Source organism: Vigna unguiculata, chromosome 2, assembly GCF_004118075.2.
Source record: "Vigna unguiculata cultivar IT97K-499-35 chromosome 2, ASM411807v1, whole genome shotgun sequence".
Taxonomy (NCBI): Eukaryota; Viridiplantae; Streptophyta; class Magnoliopsida; order Fabales; family Fabaceae; genus Vigna; species Vigna unguiculata.
The window spans coordinates 33,057,494-33,083,172 of record NC_040280.1 but is presented as its reverse complement, the minus strand read 5'-3'; the positions used below and the strand labels follow the sequence as shown (position 1 = coordinate 33,083,172).

General features: G+C 36.0%; 4 protein-coding genes and 1 long non-coding RNA gene across 7 annotated transcripts; 3 read left to right on the top strand and 2 right to left on the bottom strand.

Moving 5' to 3' along the window:
• Positions 1–1,083: 1,083 nt before the first annotated feature.
• LOC114173963 lies at positions 1,084–6,879 on the top strand. The gene is made up of 8 exons (XM_028058671.1): positions 1,084–3,656; positions 4,266–4,395; positions 4,524–4,612; positions 4,893–5,131; positions 5,223–5,309; positions 5,399–5,498; positions 5,628–5,805; positions 5,903–6,879. Exons 1-8 carry the CDS (start codon positions 1,452–1,454, stop codon positions 6,712–6,714), a joined length of 3,840 nt encoding a protein of 1,279 aa, XP_027914472.1. The 5' UTR covers positions 1,084–1,451; the 3' UTR covers positions 6,715–6,879.
• A 2,009-nt stretch (positions 6,880–8,888) lies between these two features.
• On the top strand, positions 8,889–10,416 carry LOC114166546. Its single transcript, XM_028051297.1, has 2 exons — positions 8,889–8,973; positions 9,070–10,416. The coding sequence occupies exon 2, from the start codon at positions 9,199–9,201 to the stop codon at positions 10,198–10,200; it is 1,002 nt and encodes a 333-aa protein (XP_027907098.1). The 5' UTR covers positions 8,889–8,973; positions 9,070–9,198; the 3' UTR covers positions 10,201–10,416.
• Positions 10,417–10,550: 134 nt separating this feature from the next.
• LOC114166557 (ferredoxin C 1, chloroplastic) lies at positions 10,551–11,374 on the bottom strand. The gene has a single exon (XM_028051308.1). It carries the CDS (start codon positions 11,214–11,216, stop codon positions 10,776–10,778), a length of 441 nt encoding a protein of 146 aa, XP_027907109.1. The 5' UTR covers positions 11,217–11,374; the 3' UTR covers positions 10,551–10,775.
• A 778-nt stretch (positions 11,375–12,152) lies between these two features.
• On the top strand, positions 12,153–22,605 carry LOC114173480. 3 transcript variants are annotated; one of them, XM_028057921.1, is made up of 6 exons: positions 12,153–12,217; positions 12,463–12,509; positions 19,911–20,253; positions 21,025–21,590; positions 21,687–21,753; positions 21,929–22,605. In XM_028057921.1, the coding sequence occupies exons 2-6, from the start codon at positions 12,468–12,470 to the stop codon at positions 22,345–22,347; spliced, it is 1,437 nt and encodes a 478-aa protein (XP_027913722.1). In that variant the 5' UTR covers positions 12,153–12,217; positions 12,463–12,467; the 3' UTR covers positions 22,348–22,605. The 3 variants fall into 3 exon arrangements, with proteins under 3 accessions (XP_027913722.1, XP_027913721.1, XP_027913723.1); XM_028057920.1 differs by having other exon boundaries at positions 12,456–12,509; XM_028057922.1 differs by lacking the exon at positions 12,153–12,217 and having other exon boundaries at positions 12,464–12,710.
• Positions 13,313–13,699, bottom strand: LOC114173482. The gene is made up of 2 exons (XR_003602510.1): positions 13,617–13,699; positions 13,313–13,582 (listed from the first exon to the last, which is right to left on the bottom strand). It is a non-coding gene; the product is annotated as an uncharacterized LOC114173482 (long non-coding RNA).
• Positions 22,606–25,679: the final 3,074 nt, after the last annotated feature.

Genomic DNA, 25,679 nt, shown 5'->3' with positions numbered 1-25,679 from the left:
TTTTTTTAATTTATTTTATATATATATATATATATATATATATATATATATTACAAATAAATAATTAAAAGATTAATTGTGCAGTGAACTGTGCAAATTGTCAAATGTTAAAAATAAGTAAATATTTAGTTTTCATCACAATTTGTACAAGATAAACGTTCTTCCTCTGCTCACAATTCTTAAAACACACATGGTGGCAACACAAAATTATATATGAATATTATTTGAACAAATGTGTAAAAAAAAAATAATTAATTTCATAATAGTTTCTGACGTAAATTAATTATATGTTGATTAATTAGAGTCTCAAATTTTCAACTAGAGATATTATAATATATTGTTTTCTAACTATTATTTGCTAGATGAAATTAACATAACCCCATGAGTGGATACGGAATTATGTTATTATTAGGATTTAGAAAACTTACATTTAGTAGTACAATTAATTAAACTTGTGATAAACAATTTAATCAGATGTTTGATGATAATGCAGTTTTGTGTTTGACATATATTTTGTGAATAGGATTGGAAAGTAAATTTAAATTACTAATTGGATTGCATTTTCTATTATACTGCAATTAGATTTCTATTATGAAATTGATTGTTCCTAGGTTGTATTATTTGAAAAAGTAATGAATGTAATAAAGTAAACTAAAAAAAATGTTCAATTTAATTTGTTTAAACTGTTTTTGTTTAAATTAAATAAAGTAATTTTCAATTTAATTCGCTTTCGATCAATTCAGCTTTAGTTTAACTGATTTTAAAGTTTCTGTTGTAAAAAAAAAAAAAGAAAAAAAAACTCATTCCATGTATTTTTTTTTTTTTTTTAAAATCTGATTTGTAACGTCTCTCGAAATTCTGTAGAAGACTCACTTACCGAGAAACAGTACTCAGCGTAGGAAAAACTGTATAAACAGTCGTGGAAACCGTTGTGATTTTGCCACGTCCAATATATGTGAGGTGGCGGCATCAGAAACGTGGGATTCAACAAAAGACAAAATTTGGAGGGAAAAATAAAATAAGCAAAACAAAAAGAGATGAGCAGCTGACATTGTTTTCTGTTTAAGTTTTTTTTTTTTTTTTTTTACCTTTTTTTGGTATTATCGATTGATTATCGATATTAACTTAGGTGCTGCTTCTGCACATCGCAACCCAAAAATCTCTCTCCCCCTTTCTATATCTCTCACCGATTTTCGTTTCAATTTCTCTCGGAGTTAGGTCGCCCTCGGATCACTTGGGTTTTTTCGGCGGGGATTACTCGCATCACACAATTTATTCCGAGGGACGGAATCCGTGAATTTTCCGGCGAGGTAAGATTTCGTTGAAATTTTGCTTTGGTCCGGGGGAAGGGGGTAAGTGTGTAAAATTGAAAGCGATTTCGCTTTAGATCTGGAGATTAGGGTTTAGTTTTGGTTGCGGGGGATGCTAATTTTGGCGAGGGGCTTTGGTAGATGGAATCGGAAGTGAGATCGGGTGGTTCTGGGGTTGTGGTGAAGAGCAGAAATTCCTCGGGTTGTTTAATTGTGCGAAAGAAAGGGGATGGGTTGGGGGCTACTGCTTCCACGTCTAGGAAGCTCTATGAATCGAAGAAAAGGGCCAACATCAGTGTGTCTGTGAGTGATTCTGGATCAAGTGACGAGTTGCTGATTCCTCCTGGTAGAAGGCTCGGGTCTGAGACTATTCGTGGTTGCAATGGTTTGGCTGGCTCTGAGCGGGGTGGGAGTGAAATTAGTCGAAAGAGGGACAGAATGGAAAGGATTAGGGGTGCGGATAAAGGATTGGAGCAGTGGGTTACTAAGCGAAGTAAGTTGGATGCGTACAATGTCGAAGAATATGATGGTATGGATGTGGAGATCACGAGGAGGAGGCATTTGGATGGCAATGGAGTTGGTTTTGGAGGAAGAAGTTTTATGGGATCGGAGCATGCTACTAGGAGTGGCATTGATAGGGAATTAAAAAATGGGTCAAGTGTACGTCTTCCTGATAAGCGAAATAACTCTTATGTTGACAGGCCAAGTGGCGTGTTTCCTGGAGATCATGTTGGTCACATTAGGCTCAAGAGTAACAGAGACGGCGTTCGGGTACCTATACCCTTGCAGAGGGAGAAATTTAATTCCGAGGAGTCTATTAGGGTTCAGGGGAAAAATGGTGTTTTGAAGGTAATGGTTAATAAGAAGAAGGTATGTGGGCAATCAAAACAATATTACGATCATCACAAACCTGTGGAAAGCGGGCGAAGGTTGGAAACTGAAGAGCCCTCCAAGAGGATGAAGACTGAAGAGACTGCCAAGTGGAATGTTCCAACTCGTCCTTCATCATACTTGGAAACAAAACCTGTTGAGAAACCAGGATTACTCAAGAGGCCGGAGAAGAAACAGATAGCATCAAGAAAATCTTTGTCAAGCAAGGATAGCAAGGGTGATGAAGGGGATTCAGATAACAGTGACACATCATTGAATCCCGGGGTAAGAAATGTTGAAGCTGCTAAGCCTGTAAAAAAGATGTTGTCCGAGGATGAACAGACCCCTGTGCATGATAAACTCTCAACTACAAAAGCGAAAGAAGGAAAAATCAAGCGTGGTAGTGGTACAGAAAAACAGAAACTGCGAGAGCGAATAAGGGAGATGCTGCTGACTTCGGGTTGGACCATTGACTATAGACCTCGAAGGAACAGAGACTACCTGGATGCAGTTTATATTAATCCGGTAGGTACAGCCTATTGGTCTATCATCAAGGCCTATGATGCGCTTCAAAAGCAATTGAATGAAGATGCTAAGGAGGTCAAGGTCAAAGGGGATAGTTCTTCTTTTGCTCCTATTGCAGATGAGGTGCTCAGTCAACTAACAAGGAAAACTAGGAAGAAAATGGAGAAAGAATTGAAAAACAAGAAGAAAAAATATGATAGTGAAAGTGATAATGAAAAAGAGCCTCAAATAAGATCTGCCAGCAACAAGCATGATATGAATAGCACTGATAGTGATAACAATGAGGAGAAATTAAGCTCCTTTATAAAACAGGGAAGTAAGTCGATGAAAAATAAAATGTTTGATACTAACGTTATCAGTGCTCGGTCTAAAATCCAGAATGCTACCCATCACTCAGTTGAAGGAATAGAAAAACCATCTGGATGTGATCCTCGTATACATGGACGGAAGAGTAATAAGCACGGAAGATGTACCTTGTTAGTTCGCAGTTCTAACGAAAGATCAAATTCAGAATCTGATGGCTTTGTCCCATATATGGGAAAACGGACAGTTCTTGCCTGGTTGATTGACTCGGGAGCAGTAGAGTTAAGCCAAAAGGTTCAGTACCGCAGACGGAAGAAAGTCTTGCTTGAGGGGTGGATCACAAGAGATGGTATACATTGTGGCTGCTGTAGTAAGATCCTCACAGTTTCAAAGTTTGAGCTTCATGCAGGAAGCAAATTACCACAGCCATATCAAAATATTTTTTTGGAATCTGGAGTTTCTCTTCTACAGTGCCAAATAGATGCATGGAATAGACAAGAGAATTCTGAAAAAATTGGTTTCCATTCTGTAGATATTAATGGTGATGATCCAAATGATGATACTTGTGGTATCTGTGCTGATGGAGGGGATTTAATCTGTTGTGATAGTTGTCCATCAACATTTCATCAGAGCTGCTTGAATATACAGGTATCTGGGCATATTTTATTTGTCATGTGTCATGGTTCTCACTTCGCAACATATTGTTAGAACATATTTTCAGTTTTTTTTTTTTTTGTGGTGAATTTGTACTGTCTCTCGGTGAACAGTTACATGTGAAATTTAAGTTTCTCTTCCAGATGTTGTTTGGTTGCTCTGTTGTTATGATGTCAAGGGGACTGAGATACATTCTTATTAATGTGCTTTGTCAAATGTATTTAGGGTAATGCCGGACAAAACTTGTGTTTACTGAATACTTATATGGTCGAGTTTGTTCACTGTCAGCTAAAAGTTCATTCGTTCAATGAAAAAAGTCACCTTCCTATATTATATTGTATGGGGACTTCTATAATCTAATTTATGACCTTTAACTTCTTTTATATCCAGTAGGCGTGTTGAATAGGTTTTCTCATAGAAGTAGAGCAAGTGTTCACCAAAACTAAAATATTGTATCATTGAGACTTTGACTGAGTTGTTACTACTAACTCGTTGTAATTGCATACTTAACTTTATTTTTGTAATATAATTGATGTGTATGTGTGTGTGTTGATGATTTTAGGAGGATTGTTTTTCATGAGGAATTCATTTATGTTGTTGCAGAAGCTTCCTCTTGGAGAATGGAATTGTCCAAATTGCACCTGTAAATTTTGTGGCATAGCCAGTGGACTTTCTGAAAAAGATGATGCATCAGTGCCTATCGTACATACCTGCAACTTATGTGAGAAAAAATGTATTCACTTTCTCTCATTTATATTTTTGTTGTTTCTTCAATATTTTTATATTCTATTGGGCATTACTTTACTTCTCTTCTGTTTTTCCCTTTGACGTCTTTTAATTTAGTACTTTACTTTTGCATAGATCATGACTCTTGCGCTAAGGAGATGGATACCCTTCCTAATAACCTCAATACATCAGGCCTTTCTTTTTGTGGGAGAGAGTGCAGAGAGGTACATCTTACCGTTATTTCTCGTTTTCAAAATTTTGAAGTATACCTTGATGAATGTATATTATTTATTTAACCATTTCTTCCTTATAATTCAGCATGCATGAGAGTACCACCACTTATTATGCACTAGTCTATAGAATGTTAGAATGTACTTCTTCCAAGACATATTCATTTGTTTTTTATGTTTTTATATTTTAGTGGTTTGTTAAAACGAAAATTTTCAAAGCTGCTGTGCTAAGCCCAGATCCTGAATCGTTATTATGTTCTTCGTACTTCTACAGCTTTCTGAACAATTGAAGAAGTATCTCGGTACCAAGCATGAACTAGAAGCGGGTTTTTCGTGGTCTCTCATTCATAGAACAGATGAAGACTCAGACGCATCTTGCAGAGGAATTACTCAGAAGGTAGAATGCAATTCAAAGTTGGCTATTGCGCTGACTGTGATGAATGAATGCTTTTTACCTGTTATTGATCGGAGGAGTGGGATCAATTTAATCCGTAACATTTTATATAATAGTGGGTAAGTAGTAGTAGTTAAAAGTTCAAAACATTATGAATTCACCGTATCCTATATTTTAATTTATGCGACGTCTCTTTCTATTTGTTTTCAGATCAAACTTTAATCGGTTGAACTATGGTGGCTTTTACACTGCTATCTTGGAGAGAGGGGATGAAATCATTGCTGCAGCATCTATCAGGTACTAAGCCTCAGACTGTGGTGGATTGTGATTTTTTTTAATCTGAATAAATGAGAGTATACATGTAAGTATTAACTTCCGTCTCTTAGGTTCCACGGAACTAAGATAGCTGAGATGCCATTCATTGGAACTCGTCATATATATAGGCGTCAAGGGATGTGTCGCCGGCTTTTCTCTTCCATTGAATTGGTAAACCTTTAAACTATGATTCATTTGTGATTTGCTTACACCTAAGATCTAGTTAGAGCTTTCATTGGGGATTTTCTGTATGCATCTTTTATGGACACACATACTTATTTGTTTCTCCATGATTGGAAGGCCCTTTGCTCTATGAAGGTCGAAAAACTAGTTATTCCTGCAATTGCTGAACTAACGCATACATGGACAACAGTTTTTGGCTTCACACATCTGGACTACTCACTCAGGCAAGAAATGAGGTCACTGAATATGGTGGTCTTCCCTGGTATTGATATGTCACAGAAGCTGTTAATGGAAGGTAATAAAACTGCAGGTGTTGATGCTGTTTTCGTTAAAGCAAATTCCAGCGAGTTACTTTTGCTGGTGCATAAGTTTTACTTTCTTTTTCCTAACAGGTTCTGAGAAAATGGGACATGGAGACACAGATTTTATTCACACCAAAATGGGAAATAGGTCAGATATGGGTTCTTCAACTCCTCAAGATCCTCGTGGAAGTGATGATGTTAGTTCAAATCCTGTTAATGATACGAATGATGAATGCAGCGATGCTTCTCAAAAGCTAGACCAAGTTTTGGTCGATGGGATTCTCTGTTCGAAATCTCATTCTGAGGAAATGGTGTCAGATTCAGTTTCAGATAAATGTGTTTCTCCTTCTAGAACAAGTCACAGTGCACTAAAAATGAAGAATAAAGTGGCGGTTGCTCCTCCTGTTGATAAATTAAATCCCACTTCCGTGAGAAATCACCCAGAAGATATTCCAAATGATCAAGCTTTGGTTCAGGAAACTGCTTGTTCTGATCCATGTTCAGCAGAAAATCTTGACAACAAATGTCACTCGTTCACTGCTATGAATTTTGATTCGTTGGAGGTTGACGTTAGTCCAATTTTGAATTCTCAAAAGTCAGATAATACTCCACCTACTAAAGAAGCTTATGTGAATGACGCTCTTGAAACTGTTACTTCAGGGATTTTATCAGAAGAGAATATTATTCCAAAGCGAAGTAATCAAGATGTAGATGTCTCCATTTCTTCTCTGAATCATGCCGATGAGAGTTTGTTGCAGCTGGGATCTGGTTCCAACAATGAATTTGGATGTGAAAATGGGAAGGATTTGCTTTTGAACCGAATAGTTGCTTCAAATGAAACACGTCTTGATGAAAATGGCTTAAATGCTTCCGATGATAGTTCCGAGACTGTTGTGGTCTAACAGAATAACCCAGTTCTGTATTGCTTAGTTTTCGTTTCAGAGCTTAATTGCGTTGTATGTGAGTCAATTTTCAAGGCTTTAGAAGCTTCTGCGTTGTGCTTTCATATCGGTATTATGAATAAATCTATTGATTTTGAGGGAAGCAAGAAACTATGTTTCCTCGTATTCGGCTTGTGGTCCGTTTCTGCCAAAGTTCTTCAGCATAGAGTTTGGTCATAATGTATTTGTTTTGGACGGCCCGTGTTTGTTTATAAACCTCTCAATTTGGTCCAGCCCGATCGGCTTGATCTTGGCCCACATGGATCGGGTCAAAATAGCCCACATGATCAATAATTCCATACAAGAAAAAGTTTATAGAGAATCACAATGTTAACAAAAACTCCATAAGTCTGGCTCAATCCATGAATAATTTTTTTAAAGTAAAAAATATTATATAAAAATGAAAATGGAAAAAAAGTACTCAAAATAATTTTATACACAAAAAAGGTTTACGTAATCTAAATTCAAACTATGTTGGCCAGATGTCAAGTCAAGTGTATTTCAAAGTGAGTCAAAGTGACATTGGATTCACCTCAAGTTGAGTTGAGTGTAGTCAACCTTGAATTGGATTGAGTTGTACTAACATCAAATTATTTTTTGAGTCAAGACAATATCACTTGGGTTAAGTCAGACTAATTTTTGATTGAGTCGAGTTGGATCCAGGGGACTTCTCTCTGCACCTTCAAACCTTCTCCTGTACCTCCAATAATTACCCTTTTGATCCTCTGTTTTCTTGACCTCCAAATCAACTCCACCGCCTCCTTCTCCTCCCGCTTCTCCTTCTCTATCCTCTCCCTCTTGCCCCTCTGGCAAAGGCCTCGCCTTCCTCATCGCCTCCTCCACCCACTTCCCCGCCCTCTCCATGGGCCTCCCCCAACCCTCCCCCAGCTCAACCTCCTTCGCCGTTGAGTTCGACACTACTTTCGACCCCTCTCTCAACGACATCAAAGACAACCACGTTTTTAATTTTAATTTTTTTTTCTAGAAACGGATTTCGGAATCCGTTTCATACTTTTCTGAAACGGATTTCGATATTCGTTTCACAATTTTTTTTTTTGTGAAACGAATTTCGGAATCCGTTTCAGAAAAGTATGAAACGGATTCCAAAATTCGTTTCACAAATTTTAATTTTTTTTCTAGAATCGGATTTCGGAATCCGTTTCATACTTTTCTGAAAAGGATTCCGAAATCCGTTTCATACATTTCTGAAACGGATTCCGAAATCCGTTTCATAATTTTTTTTTATGAAACAGATTTCGGAATCCGCTTCATACTTTTCTGAAACGGATTCCGAAATCCGTTTCACAAATTTTAATTTTTTTTCTAGAAACAGATTTTGAAATCCGTTTCATACTTTTCTGAAACAGATTCTGAAATCCGTTTCATAAAAAAACATGAAAATTTATGAAACAGATTTCGGAATCCGTTTAATACTTTTGATTAGGGTCAAAAGAGTCATTATTGGAGTACAAGAGAAGGTTTGGGAATGCAGGGAGAAGTCCCCTTTGGATCCATATTAGTTTAAATAAATTCGAGTCCATGTTTGGTCTAATCAAACTGTAACATATCAGATTGGATCGGATTACATTGAATCTGGTTGAGTTGGATTCACCTCATATAAAGTCATACTTTAAGTTGGATTGACTTAAATCATACACACATTATGTATAATCAAACCTATATCGAGTTGAATAAAGCCAGAAACTAATTTTTGTAAACTCACAAAATTACTGTGCTTAAAATGACCCTAATAATAAACGGAACACATATTATAAACTTAAATAATAATTACTGTGAATTTGAATTCTGAAAAAGTTACAAACGGGATAGACTTTGTAATTGCAAACATAATAATGTCAAGTAAACAATTTAATAAAATTTTAGATAAAAAGAAAATAGCTGACAGGCTACTTGTTTCCAAGAGTAATACTATTATACTACATATAGTTTTTTATTTTTTTACAATAAGTCAATAATATATATATATATATATATATATATATATATATATATATATATATATATTCTGTAATATTTGTTTTAAAATAATATTTTTTACTTGATTATTTATTATGATGATAACTATTATTAATTGTTGACACACATGAAACATATTCAGATTTCGTTTATCTATTCGTCTGCATAATCAAACTGATTTGACCACACTCGTTTGAATTTTATATTCATTATAGGCGCAAGAGAAGAGTACAAAGGAAAAAGGTTCCCTTAACTCCAATACTTGTTTCACTGATTTTTAATCAAATAGATTTCAGATTGCTTTAATCTATCTGTTCATTAATTTTCGTATTCCTTAAGGTCGTGTCTCTGAAGGCAATCACTACGAGCTTCACGGACGTTCTGCACGCCAACTGTTCGGTGTTTTGCTGCTGCGAGCATTTGGCATCAACTTGTTTTTGAAGTTTCTTTTTTTTCAAATCTCTGGTCATGTTATCCTTGCAAGCAAGAAAGGGTGCCACCTTATGCAATCAGCATTTTCTCTCCAGGACATTCAATCTCTGCTTCAAGACGCTCACCACCCTTCCTACCAAAGACATTGACGCAGCATCCAGTTCTGCAACCGTGCCCCCTTCTGAATACTCTACCAGCCTCCATCTTTCTCCAATTTTCTCCGACTTCAATCATCCCTCAACTGGGTTTGATGTTGAACTTGTGGATCATGATACTTGGGGTGTCTCATCTGGGGTGGCACAAGCCTGGAGGGGACCTGCATCAAGAGCTGGTTCCTTTGGTTCGCAAGAGACCGACGAGGCCATTGATGATCATGTTGAGGGTGAACTAGATTTTGAGGACATAGATAACATGAGAGTTCGTGGCAATCTGTTTTATAAGCTTGAGCGCAGCTCCAAGGAGTTTGAAGAGTATAATTTTGATTTTCATAGGAAGAAATCTTCCAAGAAAAAAGAGGAGGTGAAGAAAGCTAAAACGACTCCAAATTTGGTTTCCAAAGATCACAAGGTTCCCAGAGTTGATGATTTGGCTAGAAGCAAAAGTGTTGTGCCCCGTGTGGACGAAATCAATGATGGGCCTAGTGTGAACAAGAGGCAGAGGACTCCCACGTTTAACCAGCTTACAGGTCCTTATCATGAACCATTTTGCTTGGACATTTTCATATCAAAAGCCTCTGTTCGTGCTTGCGTTGTTCACAGGGTAACGAGCAAGGTTGTTGCTGTGGCACATTCCATTTCCAAGGACTTCAAGTTTGACCTGGCTTCTACCAAGAACAAAGCCACTTGTGCCGCAGTGGGGGCAATTCTAGCTCAGAGAGCATTGGGTGATGATATCCATGACGTGATTTACACTCCAAGGAAAGGAGAAAGGGTGGAGGGAAAGCTTCAGATTGTTCTTCAGTCCATCATTGACAATGGCATCAACGTTAAAGTAAAGATTAAGCAGAGACCCAAGAAACCATTCAACCGCATCACTTGACGTGTGCATTTTATTCGGCACTATATATATAAATGGAAGGGATTTTGAATCCTTTTACTTGACACCATATTCGATGTTGAGAGAAATCGTCAACAAATGTGCGACTGCAACTGCAGTTGTGATCATGGTAACCCAATACTTTTGATGTTATGGCTGAAGTTGTGCATGAGCAGTTTCTTATAACCTTGGTAAGTCTAGCCTAGGTAGGGTTTGAATCATTCGGTAAATGTGAACTTCTCGAACCACTTTGGATTCCACCCTTAAATATGTGAATAAGGTTTGAAATTTTTAAATAAAATTGCAAATGATAACCACATTTAGTTCGTATCCTAGATAACCATTTATCAGCATTGTTGGAAAGTTGGTGTCTATTATAGTATGAATCAAATGTTGTACAAGTACAATTATGTTTCATGCATCAACAAGAAACTACATAACAGAACAGAAGTATATAAAAAACCAGAGCTACACCAGCGAATAAAGAAACAAGCAAAGACTCAACGCTGTTAACCAGAGCCAGAAGCAGCAGCAGCAGCTTGGATTGAAGTACCCTACATTCAAAACTCAAACACAGACTAGTCATTGGCTGTGGCCAACTGCAATGACAGCAGCTCCTCCTCCGGGATAACCTTAATATGGCAATCGGATTGAGGGTAGGAGACACACAAGAGTGTATAACCTCGCTCCACCACATCATCGCTGAGCATTCCTTCACTCTGATCAACAGATCCACTGATGAGACGAGCAGGGCATGTCATACAAACACCGAGCTTGCAGTCATGAGGCACAGGTAAGCCAGATTCCAATGCCTTTGACAGAATGGTCTCGTCAGCTTCAACTTCCAGTGGAATGGTCTGTCCCTCCTGCTCAATCACCACTTTGTAGGACCTCACACTCAGTGGACGCAAACCAAGCCCTTGCTGCCGAGGCTTCACCTGTGAAACAGTAGAGAGCTTCAGGGTGGGGTGCCCCCATCGGAAGAGCGTGAAGGGTGTTGCTAACTGAAGGCTTCCCATGCTGAGGTTTTTTCTTCCGATGGAAACGGAAGTGATGTTTTTTCTCCGATGGGGCTAAGCGTCGTGTGGTGGATGAAAGGATAAGACTTTCTGGGGAAAAGTGGGGATCACCTTTTTCACATACTTCCTTTAATTAATGGTAAACAAAGAAATTAGTTTCTATTCCTGACACAATTTTATTTTCGTATAATGATTCCGTTGCCAAAAAAAAATGATAAAAAAATTGCTTATGAAAAAGATTCAGGGGTTGCGCGGCCCAAAAATTAGTTTTTGTTGTTTTCTCTCGGCCTGTCAAATTTCAAATCGGTTGTAACTAAATCCAATTATGACGTGGTATGGGTTATATTAATAAAAATGGAAAGCTTTGGAAAGCGGATCCTTTGAAAATTTCTTCTCATCTCTTTCCAAATTAAAATTTACGAAGTGAAAAGTTGGAAGGTAACACATAAAAGAGGTAAAGTTATATATGAAAAACGAATATTCCGAATTAATTATATTTCAAAATACACAATATATATATATATATATAATATTTAAAAGATAATTAATTTCGATATAAGTAATATGTCGTAAATAATTTTTTAATATTAAGTATGTTTACGTTTGTTATATAGATATAATTATAATGTCAATATTTTAGTCATATTTAATTTTTTTATTATTATACTGAAGCAAATAAATATCTTGTACTTTATTTATTTATTTTTTCGATCTTTCCCATCCGGCATTCAATCCATGTTACTTTAGTGAACTGTGTAAAATTTAGATAAAAGTTTCGATAAATTTTATAAAAAATATTTATAATTATTTCCAATACTGTAATGGGTTGATAAATATAAAAATTAAATAAATAAAAAATTTATTTCCTTAATTAGAAAACTTAAATTAAAGTATATAAAATAATAATAAGTACTACACCGTTTTTCTTTCCGATAAATATGACTGAAATATATGTTAAGTTTAGCTTTGCGTACTTGTAGATCGGCGCTGTGCTTGCCTTGGTATCTCGTTCCCGTTCCTCAAATTCACTTTTGTTTTTTTTTTTTTATGATCTTCCACTTAATTAATCAAACTATTTTTGCTTATACGCATCTTAATTAGGGTTGATTTCTCACTAATCAATCTCCATCCATCAATATCACTGGTTGTCTTGTTACTTCTTTTTTCTTTTAATGGGTGTGTGTCTTTTGGTAGCTTTGTGGGCTCTATGCTAATAGCTTTTGTTTGTCTGCTTTGTGGTGACCAGATATAATGGCTGCTGAAAGGTCTGGAATTGCCAAAGATGTTACAGAAGTGAGTTTCTGTATTTGATGCTCATTTCTGCTCGGTTTTTTGTATTGTGTTGCAAAATTATGTATCGTTGTACGATGTTTATTCTTCGAAGTCGATTGGTAAAACCCCATTAGTATATCTAAATAAACTTGCGGATGGTTGTGTTTCCCGAGTTGCTGCCAAACTCGAAATGATGGAGCAATGCTCTGGTGTGAAGGACAGGTAACTATTTTTCCACGGTCACGAGTTGTGATTCTGAGTTCTAAATCAATGCTTTAGTAGCATTGTTCTTGTTATGTGAGTTTTTGTGATTTAGTGCTCTTTTTTTTCCTTCTTTTTATCTTTTTCCGACGCTCAGGATTGGGTATAGTATGATTGGGGGAGCAGAAGGGAAGGGGCTTATCACACCTGGAAAGGTTGGTATGCCTTGATAGTTAAAGAGAATTGAAGCTAGTAAGAGATTAGGAAAGGTGTCATATTGAATTGCTATAGTGTGGGAGCAAATGATGGGGTTTTTAACTGCCAGAACTTTGATTGTGGTGTAAGCAGTTATACCTGTTATACTATATGTGCTATTCCAAAAGGCAAAAGTCTCACATTGCCTAGTTCACGTTTATATGCCAATGTTACTTATAAATACAAAGTGGGTACCAGAATTTGTGGTGCTTGCCGATTTCCCCCTTCTATGCTCAAGTGCTTCTATACCATCATGTTATAATTTTGAAGTGGTAGCAAGAGTTTTCGTGCTTGCTGATTCCCCACTCTAGCCTGCAAGTGCCATAAAGAGGATCCAAGGCCTTTTCTGTTATAAGCTTTATTTATTGTTTTTTTTTTTTCCCTTTCCTCCTTTCTTGTAACACTACTCCTGTTTTCGTGTGTGATCGTGTTGGTCATGTCTGGGCCTCCATAAACAGGGGGTCCTTCAGAATAAACCTTCGACCTCTTCTTTCGTTATTCTTGGTTCTCTTCTTATACACTTGCCAGCTTTATAGCTTCGATCTACAACATTAGAGGCTCTTGTTGTACTCTAGCTATATCACACCGAAGGTTCCTGTTGTTCCCTGGGTATACCACAGCAGAGGTTCCTGTTATACCTTAGGCATACCGCTCCAATGATTCCTGTTATACTTTGGGAACTTCCGCAATACGGACAAATTCTTAAAAGTTCTTAAAAAGGCAGTGCTTAACCACGCCTCAAGAAAGAAAGAAGACATATTGTTCGTGTTATGAATGATTAACTCATAATCATTTCCCTGAACACCTTCAATTATGAAGGAAGGAATAAGAAAAAAGTGGTGCATTGCCATATCTCTCATAGTATACATAGAGGATAACACAAGCTTTGGTTGGATCAACCGCTTTGATGAAGGTTATCATATACCCTCCTATATATATATATATATATATATATATATATATATATATATATGGAACGTTTCAGTTTCACCCAATTTTTTTGTGTAGAAAGTGAAATTTTATATTGCTCTAGAAGCTGATATTTCAAATATAAATGAATACACTATTAATTTGTTCTTGTTGGACTTACAAATGCTATGTAGAATAGTTGGAAGTGGTAAAATGAGAAGGGGGGTTATGGGTATTAATTTAGTGCATGTTTGAGTTGCCAATTTAATATATAAGATGAATAGTCTTTTGGATCCTTAAAAGTGCATGTCGCTTTCTAGTCAGTTCTTGAAAGTGTCAAAACTCAAAATTTTCAACTGAAAGTAAGATCAGTCTTTCAACTTAGTCTTTTGTATGTATTATGTTAACTAACAAAGTGATAGGTTCAGACTAAGACAGACATGCACAAACCCTGTATGATCTTATTATGGCTATTATTCCTTCACTTGAATAAGAACAGTAACAACAACGTTTACAACTGTAAAGGTCTTTCGAGAGGACCCTCTTCTCTCCTAATCTCCCACACTCCAAGACAATTCAACAACTGTCCACCCATCCTAAAACACAGACTATTTATTTTAGTCTGTCTGCAGGAGGTTATAACTGTAGGAGGTTATAACTGCCTCTCTGCTTTATTTCTCCTAGTGTAGACCTTGCCATTGAACCTATCAATACCCCCTCCATGAAGATTCACCTTGTCCTCAAGGTGAAATTCAGGGAACTCCTTGATGATGGTTGCTGCTGTTTCCCAACTATTTTCACTGTTTGGAAGATGCTTCCATTGGATTAAAACTTCCATGTCGCCCTGGCTATTAATTCGTGTATCCAACAATGTTGCAGGGTAAACTTCTAATATCAACTCTTCTGTAAGCGCTGTGGGTAATGCCTGGACAGGAGTGGCCGGTTGGACCGCGCGTTTGAGCAAGGACACATGAAAAACTGGGTGGATTCTACTGTGATCAGGTAGAGCGAGCTTGTATGCAACCGTCCCCATGCGTTCGACAATTTGGAAAGGTCCGTAGAACCTAGGACTGAGCTTTTCATTTGGTCTGCGTGCTAAAGATTTCAATCTATAAGGCTGCAGTTTAAGATAAACCCAATCACCTATTTGATACTCCACATCACGTCTATGTTTGTTAGCCTGCACCCGATTTTGCTCTTGAGCTCTGCATAGGTTCCTTTTTAACTCCTGTAATAGGTCATCACGTTCCTGTTGGAGTTGATTAACACTTTCGATTTTAGATGGAATGGTGGTGCCCTTTAAAAGTAACGGAGGGTCTCATCCATACAGAGCTTTGAAAGGAGACATTTTTGTAGAGGCATTGTAATTTGTATTAAACCAAAATTCAGCCCATGGTAACCATTGTGGCCACTTCCGTGGTTGAGAACCTGTCATACAACGGAGGTAGGTCTCTAAACAGCGATTAACAACCTCTGTTTGGCCATCGGATTGAGGATGGTAAGCTGTACTGTATTTAAGTTTGGTGCCTGCGTGTCTAAACAATTCTCGCCAGAAATTACTCAAGAATAATTTGTCTCGATCTGAAACTATGGTGGAAGGAAATCCATGTAGTTTGACAACTTCGTTAATGAATAGTTGAGCTACCTCAACTGCTGTGAAAGGGTGAGCCAAGGCAAAGAAATGAGCATATTTGGTGAATCGGTCCACCACCACCAGAATAGTGTCTTTGCGCTGGACTTTGGGCAACCCTCCAATAAAGTCCATTGAGATGTCAGACCAAACTTGGGTGGGAATTGGTAATGGCTGTAAAAGTCCAGCAGGCGCTAATGTTTCTGTTTTGTTGCGTTGACATATCTCACATTGCATTACAAACTCCTTGATGTCTCTTCTCATCCCTTCCCAATAGACTACACCTGCTATCCTCTTAAAAGTGCGAAAGTACCCGCTGTGGCCCCCTAAAGGAGATTCATGCAGCTCCTTAATGAGGGAAGGTATGCGAGAATACTTCGTAGGTAGCACCAATTTCCCCTGATAGAATAATCTCCCTTTCCGTAACTCATAACCTTCCCGAGCTTTAGAATTCACTAACAATTCTTGGATTAAAGAAATCAACTTAACGTCCTGCTGAATTTCTTTCTCCCAAGTCTCCCATTCATCAGTTTGGAACATAGACACAGCCCTAAAATATTCTCTTCTGGATAAAGCATCAGCCACTTGATTTTCTTTGCCTGGTCGGAAACGAATTTCGAAATCATACCCAATGAGTTTGGAAGCCCATTTAAACTGTTCCTCTGTCAATAACCTCTGCTCAGTGAGAAACTTTAAACTTTTTTGGTCTGTAATGATAATAAAATGGCTACCCATTAGGTAGTGTTTCCATTTTTGGACTGCTTGAACTATTGCCATCAACTCCCTTTCATACACAGACTTCCGTTGACCCCTGTCTGACAAAGCTTGGCTCCAAAAAGCAAGGGGTCTACCCTCCTGTAACAACACAGCCCCCAAACCTTTGCTAGAGGCATCAGTCTCCAAGGTGAAGGATTTAGAAAAATCCGGTACTGCCAATACGGGCAATTGTGAAACTGCACCTTTAAGACTGTTAAAGGCCTGTTGAGCTGTTGCAGACCATAGAAATCCCTCCTTACTCAATAATTGTGTAAGAGGTTTGGCAATCTTACCATACCCTTGCACAAATCTTCTATAATAGCCGGTTAACCCCAAAAATCCTCTCAAAGCCTTAGCATCCTTAGGAACAGGCCAATTCCACATAGCTTCAACCTTCTTTGGATCTGCAGCCACACCTTCCTTGGAAATGATATGGCCTAGATATTCCAAACTCTGCTGTCCAAAACTGCACTTCTTTTGGTTGAGTTTCAGTTTATGCTGCTGCAATACTTGTAGGATTTCCTGTAAATGTTCCACATGCTTGTCCATAGTAGGGCTATATATCAAAATGTCATCAAAGAAGACGAGCACAAACTTCCTTAAAAATGGTTTAAGGATATGGTTCATCAAGGACTGAAAGGTGGCTGGAGCGTTAGTTAGCCCAAAGGGCATGACTAGAAACTCATAATGGCCATCATGAGTGCGGAAGGCCGTCTTCTCAATGTCACCTTTTCGCATGAGAATCTGATGATATCCGGATTTTAAATCCAATTTGGAAAAGGTAGTTGCCCCAGCCAATTCATCTAGCAATTCTTCTATAACAGGAATAGGGAATTTGTTTGGAATAGTGATTTTATTGAGAGCCCTATAGTCCACACAAAACCTCCACCCTCCATCTTTCTTTTTGACCAATATGATTGGGCTTGAATAAGGACTGATACTGGGCCTGATGATTCCTGCTTGCAACATCTCTTGCACCAGTCTCTCGATCTCATTCTTTTGGTGGTGCGAGTACTTGTAGGGCCTGAGGTTAGGAATAGAACCACCTTCTTGAATATGAATGGCATGATCATAGGTGCGGCTAGGAGGTAGCCCAACTGGATCATGGAAAACTTCTTCATTTCCTTTCAATATTTCCACTATTTCTGTAGGAACCTTGATGCCTGATGCCACTTGGTCCTGGTCCCATGTAATGACATAACATGCTTCTTCATTTTTCAAATCATGCAACATGGATTTGAAGGAAGATTCTGATTTAGACAGTGTGGGATCACCCACCAGAAGTTTCTCCTTCTCACCCTTACCAATTGTCAACCTCAAATTCCTGAAATCAGCTGGCACCTCGCCAAGAGATGCTAACCATTCCAGTCCTAAAACCAGATCAGCACCACCTACTGTGAAAACAAAAAAATCTTGTTGAATTTGCAGGCCCTGTAAATCCAAAATGAACCCTGTACACTTCCCTTGGCACTGTACCTTGTGCCCATCTCCCACCTGGACCACGTAAGGCCGAGTCTGCTCCTGTTGTAATCCACATTTAGATATCAATTCCTGTGAAATGAAATTATGGGAAGCACCACAGTCTAATAAAACCACCACGTCCTCTTTCCCAATTGATCCCCACAGTTTCCAAGACTTCTTAGTAGTAAGACCAGCCATGGTACACATTGATAATTGCAAGGTCTGGCTTCCGTCCTCCAATTCTTGCGCCTGATTGGAATTCTTGTCTGGCAAGGCATCCAATCCTGATAATTCCTCTTCCGACATAAGCAACATGTGTAATTGTTTATTTCTACACATGTGGTTGGGGCCAAATTTTTCATCGCAACGAAAACATAACCCTTTTTTGATCTTATCTTGCAATTCTTCTTGGGTTAATTTTCGAAAAGGAGCCCCTCTTGGCCGCTGCATTCCCGAGGTACTGCAACCTGTACTTGCAACTTCACTGCCCTCCCCTCTTCCTTTATTGGAGCCATCCAGAACTACGGAATTTCCTCCTTCCTTGGAATAACTTCTGGTTACCGAGAAAGGTTTGTAAGTGTTGTTGGTTTTGTTAACTACTGGTGGTATTGTTTTTGCTGTCACCCTTATCTTTTCTTCCACCATTTGGGCCTTCATCATTAATTCAGCCAGATTTGCAGGTTCATACAGTTTTACCTCTGCCTTGACCTCTTCCTTTAATCCATTCAAGAAAATACCGACCAAGTAATCTTGGTTAATTCCCTTCAAGAAACCGGCATATTGTTCGAATTTCTCAATGTACTCCTCCACACCGCTTGTTTGTCTCAACCCAATCAGAATTTCAAAAGGGTTTTGTAACATATTCGGCTGGAATCGACGCACCACCGCTACCTTGAATGCATCCCACTTTGGATTGGGGTTGCATGTTTCCCACCACTGGAACCAATTCAATGCTTTTCCTTCTAAAGCAATCATAACAGCCCTCATTTTTTCCTCATCACTGACTTCTTTTAATTTGAAATACCTTTCCAGCCTATTAATCCACCCATAAGCCTCTTCTCCGGCAAATACTGGAATATCCAGTTTTCTCCATGTGGAGGAGAACCCAGATTGCCCTATCACGTTCTCATCATCCCCTGTTTTTCCTTCATTGATCACAGAATTGTCATCACAAGTTCTGTCCTTGACTGAAAGCTTTTCCACCACTACCGTAAGCCCCTTGATCATGTCTTCCAGTCTTTGAAACCTCTCATGTTGCTCATTTTCATTCTTGCCCTGATCTTGAACCAAATCTTGAATCATTCGTTCCAGCCCATCAATTCTTGACTCCATTCTGGTATTCACCATACCCTGTCCGTCCTGCTCCACAGAACCAAGATCGCCGCTGCTGATACCAATTGATAGGTTCAGACTAAGACAGACATGCACAAACCCTGTATGATCTTATTATGGCTATTATTCCTTCACTTGAATAAGAACAGTAACAACAACGTTTACAACTGTAAAGGTCTTTCGAGAGGACCCTCTTCTCTCCTAATCTCCCACACTCCAAGACAATTCAACAACTGCCCACCCATCCTAAAACACAGACTATTTATTTTAGTCTGTCTGCAGGAGGTTATAACTGTAGGAGGTTATAACTGCCTCTCTGCTTTATTTCTCCTAGTGTAGACCTTGCCATTGAACCTATCACAAAGTTAGTTTACTGACACGATACATTGAGTGACATGTTTGCTGCTACCTGTCATGCTAAAGTTGAGGAGAAGGTGGTGGCTGATATATGTCATGTCAGTAAATTAATTATGTTACACAAGACTAACATGACGGGTTTTATCTTGGGGTACAAATTTTGAATTTTCATGCTTTTAGAGACTAACTAGAAGGTGACATACAACTTCGAGAACTCCAAAAACTATTCACCCTAATATATAATATTGATATTTGGGTTTCTTATTTTAGTGAAGGGTGTCCTCATTGAACCAGCAAGTGGTAATAATGGTAACGTTCCCTTTAATTTTTGGATTGGCTTTCTCTAATTTCCTGCTTTGAATGCGTTAGTTTCGTTTTTCATGATCTATTTCGTTAATTCGAACAAAATTTCTCTCTAGTTCTGTTGCTCTGGCATTTTCATGAACTGAGTTTTATATTTGTGATTCTAATTTGGTTTACAATGCGTTGAGATGGAGGATAATGATTTATTTTACCTACAGCCAGTGATACCAGAAATGTCTGGTGAGGGATATCCATATGCACCAGAAAATTGGCCAGAACAGGGTGATGTTTGGGGATGGAGAGCTGGACGGAGAATTGCCCCCGCTGGCACGCACTTCCAGGATCGGTATCTGTATTTGCCAAGTCGACTAGTCCACATGTTGAAGGAGGAGAAGGAGAACACAGGGACAGGGTCAGGTTCAGGCACATTCAGCAAACAACATATCTTTGCGAGCAAGCTTGCCGTTGAACGCTATGTCAAGAAATATTTTCCTGAGCATGATCATAATGCCTTTTTTGCTTCTTTCTCCTGGAAGATTCCCGCTCTATCATCAGCTAACGGTCGCTTTTCTCCTGTTACTTATTCCTAAGCAATATCCAATGCTTTTTAGTAGGATTTTTCAGATGTTGCATATATCTGTTTTTTCATTTGATTCTAGGATATCTCTTTTCTCTATTAATTTCCTTTAATTTCATCTTTTTCATTTGTAATGGTCTTTTTTTCATTTCCTGCTCTGAATTTGTTAGTGCCATTTTTCAATGTTAGTTATTGTTTTTCCACTATTTGTTTCATTGATTCTAATAAACTATCTGCTGAGTTCTGTTGCTCTGTTTTTATGTTTTTTTTTTTTTTTTTTTTTCTGAACTGAGTTATAAATGTAATTCTATATTTTTATATTTTTATATTTTTATAACAATGTTATCTGCACATACGGAGAATATTTTATTTAATAAAGAGGTGACAAATCTGATTACATTACACGGAAGAATAAAGATAAAGTTCTTCACATGATGATACTCTATAGGCATATGAATTTTATCAATGCGATAGGTAAATCATTTTTGCTACCAACATCTTACCATAGACTAGCAGAATTATACTCTATACTGCATAGGCTTTTAATTTTAGTGGTGTTGTCGTGATGTGGTTGTGCTGAGTTAAAATTCCTTGACAGGGCAACTGCAGTTGCGAACGTTTGTATAAAACCGTTATCTTTCATCCTACTTATGTTTTCTTTTTCATGTTTTACAGTGTCCCTCAGCAGTCAGTGACGTACTTGTTTTGCTTATTAAAATGATGTCACAGTGCTAAATAACTACTTTTGCTCACAGGCAATGAAGCACCAATAGCTGCTATACCTCTTCAACAGATAGCACAAGAACATTGTGACTCCGACGGTGAGGATGTTGTCAAGTGTAAAGCAAATAATAAGAAGTGCTCTAGTCTGGTGTTAGAAGAAGTAGAAAAATATTCACCAGCCATGCCTTGTGATATCTGCTGTTCTGAACCTATGTTTTGCCGTGACTGTTGTTGCATTCTTTGCAGCAAAACTGTCTGTACAGCTTATGGTGGCTATAGTTACATCAAGTGTCAAGTGAATGCTGCTGGTGTGGGAATTTGTGGCCACGTTGCTCATATTGAATGTGCCCTCCGATGTCTCTTGGCTGGCAAAGTTGGAGGAAGTATTGGACTAGATGCTGGGTACCACTGCCGACGCTGTGATGGGAGGACTGATATGATTTCTCATGTTAATAATCTTCTACAAACGTGTAAAACTACGGATTTGGATGATGAAATTCTGAAGAAGATTTTAAATCTTGGTGCTTGTCTCTTGCGCGGTTCAGAGAAACCCGCTGCAAAGGAGCTGCTACGTTATATTGAATTGACAATCTCAAAGGTATTTTTAAATGATATTCTGGTAATAGACATAACTATATTGCTTGTTCTCTCGTGTACTTTGAAGGCTTATGACCAATTTAATAGTTTTCATCAGCTTAAATGTGGAACTAATCTTGAAGATATCTGGAAGGATGATGACAGTCTTATAGCTCATTGTACAGGTAAATAAATATCCTCTCCTGTTATCTGTACATGTCTATTTTTACTATTTTCGACTGCTATTAATACCATAGCATTGATTACATGCTTATGGAGATGCAAAAAGTCTGAATTTGACCATTTATCATCTCTGTGCACTCTACTTAACATACTGAATATCATGTGTTTGTTTATCAGATAATAGCAGTGATGTGATGCAAGTCACAATCAATGAGGACCGTTTTGAAGCTAAGTCCGGGTTGGAATCTTATAATTTTCTACCCCGTTCATTAAAACTCGAGACTGAGGTAGATCGGGTTCTCCAGGATTTTAGAAAGTCCCAGGAGCTTGAATACAAGGTGGTTGAAGAAACACTTCGAGCACAAAAAACGCATTTGCAAAATTTGTATCAGCAACTGGACCATGAAAAAAATGCATGGGTTGGTCAAATCTCATCTGCATCAGAGGTCTCGCCTAGTGCTGTTGTAAGAGAGAGAAAGAAACAGATAAGACGGGAGGTGGTTAAATTTGAAATCATGAAGAAGGTAGCCAATGGTTTTGGTAAGACCTCCAGTAATATTCTAAAGGAACACTTTGGCTTTAAAGTGATAGATTAAATTGACAAATCTTTGAGGTTGTGACAATTTTGACTTTTCTCAGATTTTTTTCGTAGTTTTAGCATTACATTGCATTCTTTCATACCATCATTGATATTCTGCCAAACAAAATCAAGTGGCATTTCTCTGAGCGACTATATAAACTGATACACAAGATGTAGTTAGGTGGTGTACAAAGCATAGATTTGTTCATTGCTGTTGTAATATACTTCATAATAGTTCAGCTGTTAAAATTCTCTATCGAAACATTTTTAAAAATGGTTTTTAAACTTAGCATCGAACAGTCTAGTTACAATGACATCATTCTCAATATTGAATTCCATGCTTCATTGAGAACAAAGTATTTAGGAACACTCATGCCAGATAATCTTAGTTCTCATCTTACCCCATAATTAGTCTTATGTTGCCCTTTTTAAGTACTGAAGTCTGAAATTCATTAACTTGTTTAATTGTATTTTTTTTCCATTAAATATATATTCTATCAAAGTCTAAAGTTAAAAAAATATTGGCACTTTGCTCTCACATTGCCTTTGAGGATTGAAATTCGGGGAGTTGATTTAATAGTAAAACTAGTTTTTTTTTTTAAATAATGCATTTTACCCTAAATAAATTATAGGGTTAAATATGTTTTTTATTTTTAAATAGTGCATTTTACCCTAAATAAATTATAGGGTTAAATATGTTTTTTATCTCAAGTTTAAGTGAATTTTGAAATTAGTCTCTTTTCAAAATTTTATATCAATTTAGTCTTTTATTTTTAAAAATGCGTGAATTTAGTTTTTCTTATCAAATTTTGTTAAGTTTATTTGATATTTTAAACGTATTTTATGATAATATTAGAGTTAATATTTAAGCGAAAATGTATCAAACGGTGTAAATAATTCAAATACTATTATGAATGAAATGTGCTTGAAATGTAAGATAAAATTAACAAAATTTTGTTAAAAAAACTAAATTTACATATTTTTAAAGATGAAGAACTAAATTAGTTAAAAAATTTCAAAAGTGACTAATTCTAAATTTTACTTAAATTTAAATTAATCAAATACAGATTTAACCCTAAAATCCTAAAATGTTTGACTTTCTATTTGCTGCTACTCATTTCTTTCTTTGATGTTTGAATAATATATTCCACCCACTTTCGCCATATATTAGGAGGAGAAACGAATTTAAGCTATACTTCGCAGTTATAAGCATGATATCATTATTTTGTAATTTATCTATTTATCAATCATAGTCATTTTTTAATTCTTAGCCAAACTTGATAAAAATATGCAACATTTATAGACAATCCAATCACTCTGACTAGGTAAATAAGTTTAGAATTATCAACCCCTTCATCTTATAAACTATTATTTATTTTTTAAAATTAGTATTAAAAAAATTCAACAAACAATAAGTTATTGCATTAAAAATGTACAACGTACACCAAAAACAAGAGAAAGATTTATAAACAAGAATAATTAAGTAATAAGAAAAAATAACATAGAAAGAAAAAAAATCAAATAAGAATTGTGCAATGCTCCTATTCTCTTCTTAAACCATTGTGTTATTAGTCACGATCATTTCCTTCCAAAAATAACAATTTAATTTATATAAACTAAATTGTAGTTAAAAAAAAATTGAACTTTAATTTATCATATAATAATTTGAGTTTTATAAATTAAAAAAAAAAAAGAAACTGATTAAATGTAGTAAATTATACGATTAACACTTGACAAATTTATTTAAGCCTACAGTTTGACATTTTTAATTAAAAAGAAATTTTAAAAGGTCTAAATCAGACATTTAATAAATAAGTTAAAGGAGTCTAAGCTTCTTACAATCAAGTCAGAGTCTTTCCTTTACCATCTCAATTAACTTAAAGTTCTACATTTAGATATTTAATTCGTTTTAGTCGTTATATTTTGTTTTTAAGACAATTGAATTCTTTCTTCTTTATAAATATACTTAATATGATTTATTTCTTTAAAGTGACTAAATTGAAATTAATATCGTTTATTGGTGTTATTTGTTAAAATTTAGGTTTATCACAAATAAAATTTATGTCATCTTGTTTTTTTAATCATATGATTTTGATACGTGAAAGTTACAAATAACGCTAATAATAATTTAATAAAACTGATTATGATCCGTGAAAGTTACAAATAACGCTAAAAATAATTTAATAAAACATAAATAGTAAGTTCGTTTTCTTTTATAAAAATATGTCATAAGAAATTAGTTTTTTTAAAAGATATGGACTGAATTAATTAAAAAAACTGTATAAAGACCAAAATACTAATTATACCTAATTTTAATGACACTTTAAATGATTTTAATAAAATATTTTTTCGTATTCTTAACAAAAAAAATTTAATTTTAATTCATTCGTTTTAGAATGTACATTTTAAACGAAATGATTTTTTTTTTCAGACGAGGAGATTTTTTTTTTACCCAAAATATTAACATTTCGAGTTCAAATTCACTCTGATAGTATATATTTAAGATCAATCATTGAAAACATTGTTGATTTAAAAATTTTTAAGATTCTGTCACGATTTTATTTTTGAAATTAAAATATAAAAATATTTAAATTACTCTTCTCATCTCAACTATTAAATATGAAACTATTAGACTTACCCAAACAGTATTGATTGAAAAAAATTGTTTCGTTGAATATGGATTCAAAAAATTATTAAATTTTGAGAAATAAATTACTCGTCTGTAAAAATTAATTTTAACGATTAAATTTTAATAATTTTCTTCTATAATTTGAAGCGACATTTCTTATAATTTGAAATAATATATTTTAAATATTTTTTATTTTTTAATATTTTAAAAATATTTAGGAAATATTATTCAAAACTCAAATTATTTAAAATATTGTTAAAATTTAATAAATACGTGTGAATGAAATAAAATAACAAGAGAAAAGCATAAATAGAGGTGCATATTTATAATTAAAGGGAAAATAAAAATAGAGAAAACAAAATTACACAGGCACAAAAGTTGCGTTTTTCATTTAGTTGTTTATTTGATCTCTTTTTATTCTCAGTTAACCCTCTTTATTTTTTAGTAAATTAATCCCTTAAAAAAATAATTTCAATCCCCGAGAGAATATTTATTTTCATATTATGGCGGTAGCGATTCTGTGTAAGAAAAAACAATAAAAAATTTGCTTGCGATGTAAGCAGGAATTGTACGGTGCACCACGAATACTCTTTTATTGTTTTGTTTTGAGGGATTTGGTTTGTTAATGAATCCACGTGGTGAGTTTAATTAATCTCTAATCCAATCAGTTCCCCTAATTCATTCTCATGCTTGCAAATTAAAAATTGAAGATATTTAAT

What these genes read in the sequence shown, in the direction of transcription:
- LOC114173963 (XM_028058671.1), top strand. Translation starts at nt 1,452, where the DNA reads ATGGAATCGGAAGTGAGATCGGGTGGTTCTGGGGTTGTGGTGAAGAGC. An exon ending in AACATTTTATATAATAGTGG is followed by an intron (nt 5,132 to 5,222) that starts GTAAGTAGTAGT and finishes ATTTGTTTTCAG; the next exon opens with ATCAAACTTTAATCGGTTGA. An exon ending in ATTGCTGCAGCATCTATCAG is followed by an intron (nt 5,310 to 5,398) that starts GTACTAAGCCTC and finishes TCCGTCTCTTAG; the next exon opens with GTTCCACGGAACTAAGATAG.
- LOC114166546 (XM_028051297.1), top strand. Translation starts at nt 9,199, where the DNA reads ATGTTATCCTTGCAAGCAAGAAAGGGTGCCACCTTATGCAATCAGCAT.
- LOC114166557 (XM_028051308.1), bottom strand. Translation starts at nt 11,216, where the DNA reads ATGGGAAGCCTTCAGTTAGCAACACCCTTCACGCTCTTCCGATGGGGG.
- LOC114173480 (XM_028057921.1), top strand. Translation starts at nt 12,468, where the DNA reads ATGGCTGCTGAAAGGTCTGGAATTGCCAAAGATGTTACAGAA. An exon ending in TTGCCAAAGATGTTACAGAA is followed by an intron (nt 12,510 to 19,910) that starts GTGAGTTTCTGT and finishes TTTTACCTACAG; the next exon opens with CCAGTGATACCAGAAATGTC. An exon ending in TCTTATAGCTCATTGTACAG is followed by an intron (nt 21,754 to 21,928) that starts GTAAATAAATAT and finishes TTTGTTTATCAG; the next exon opens with ATAATAGCAGTGATGTGATG.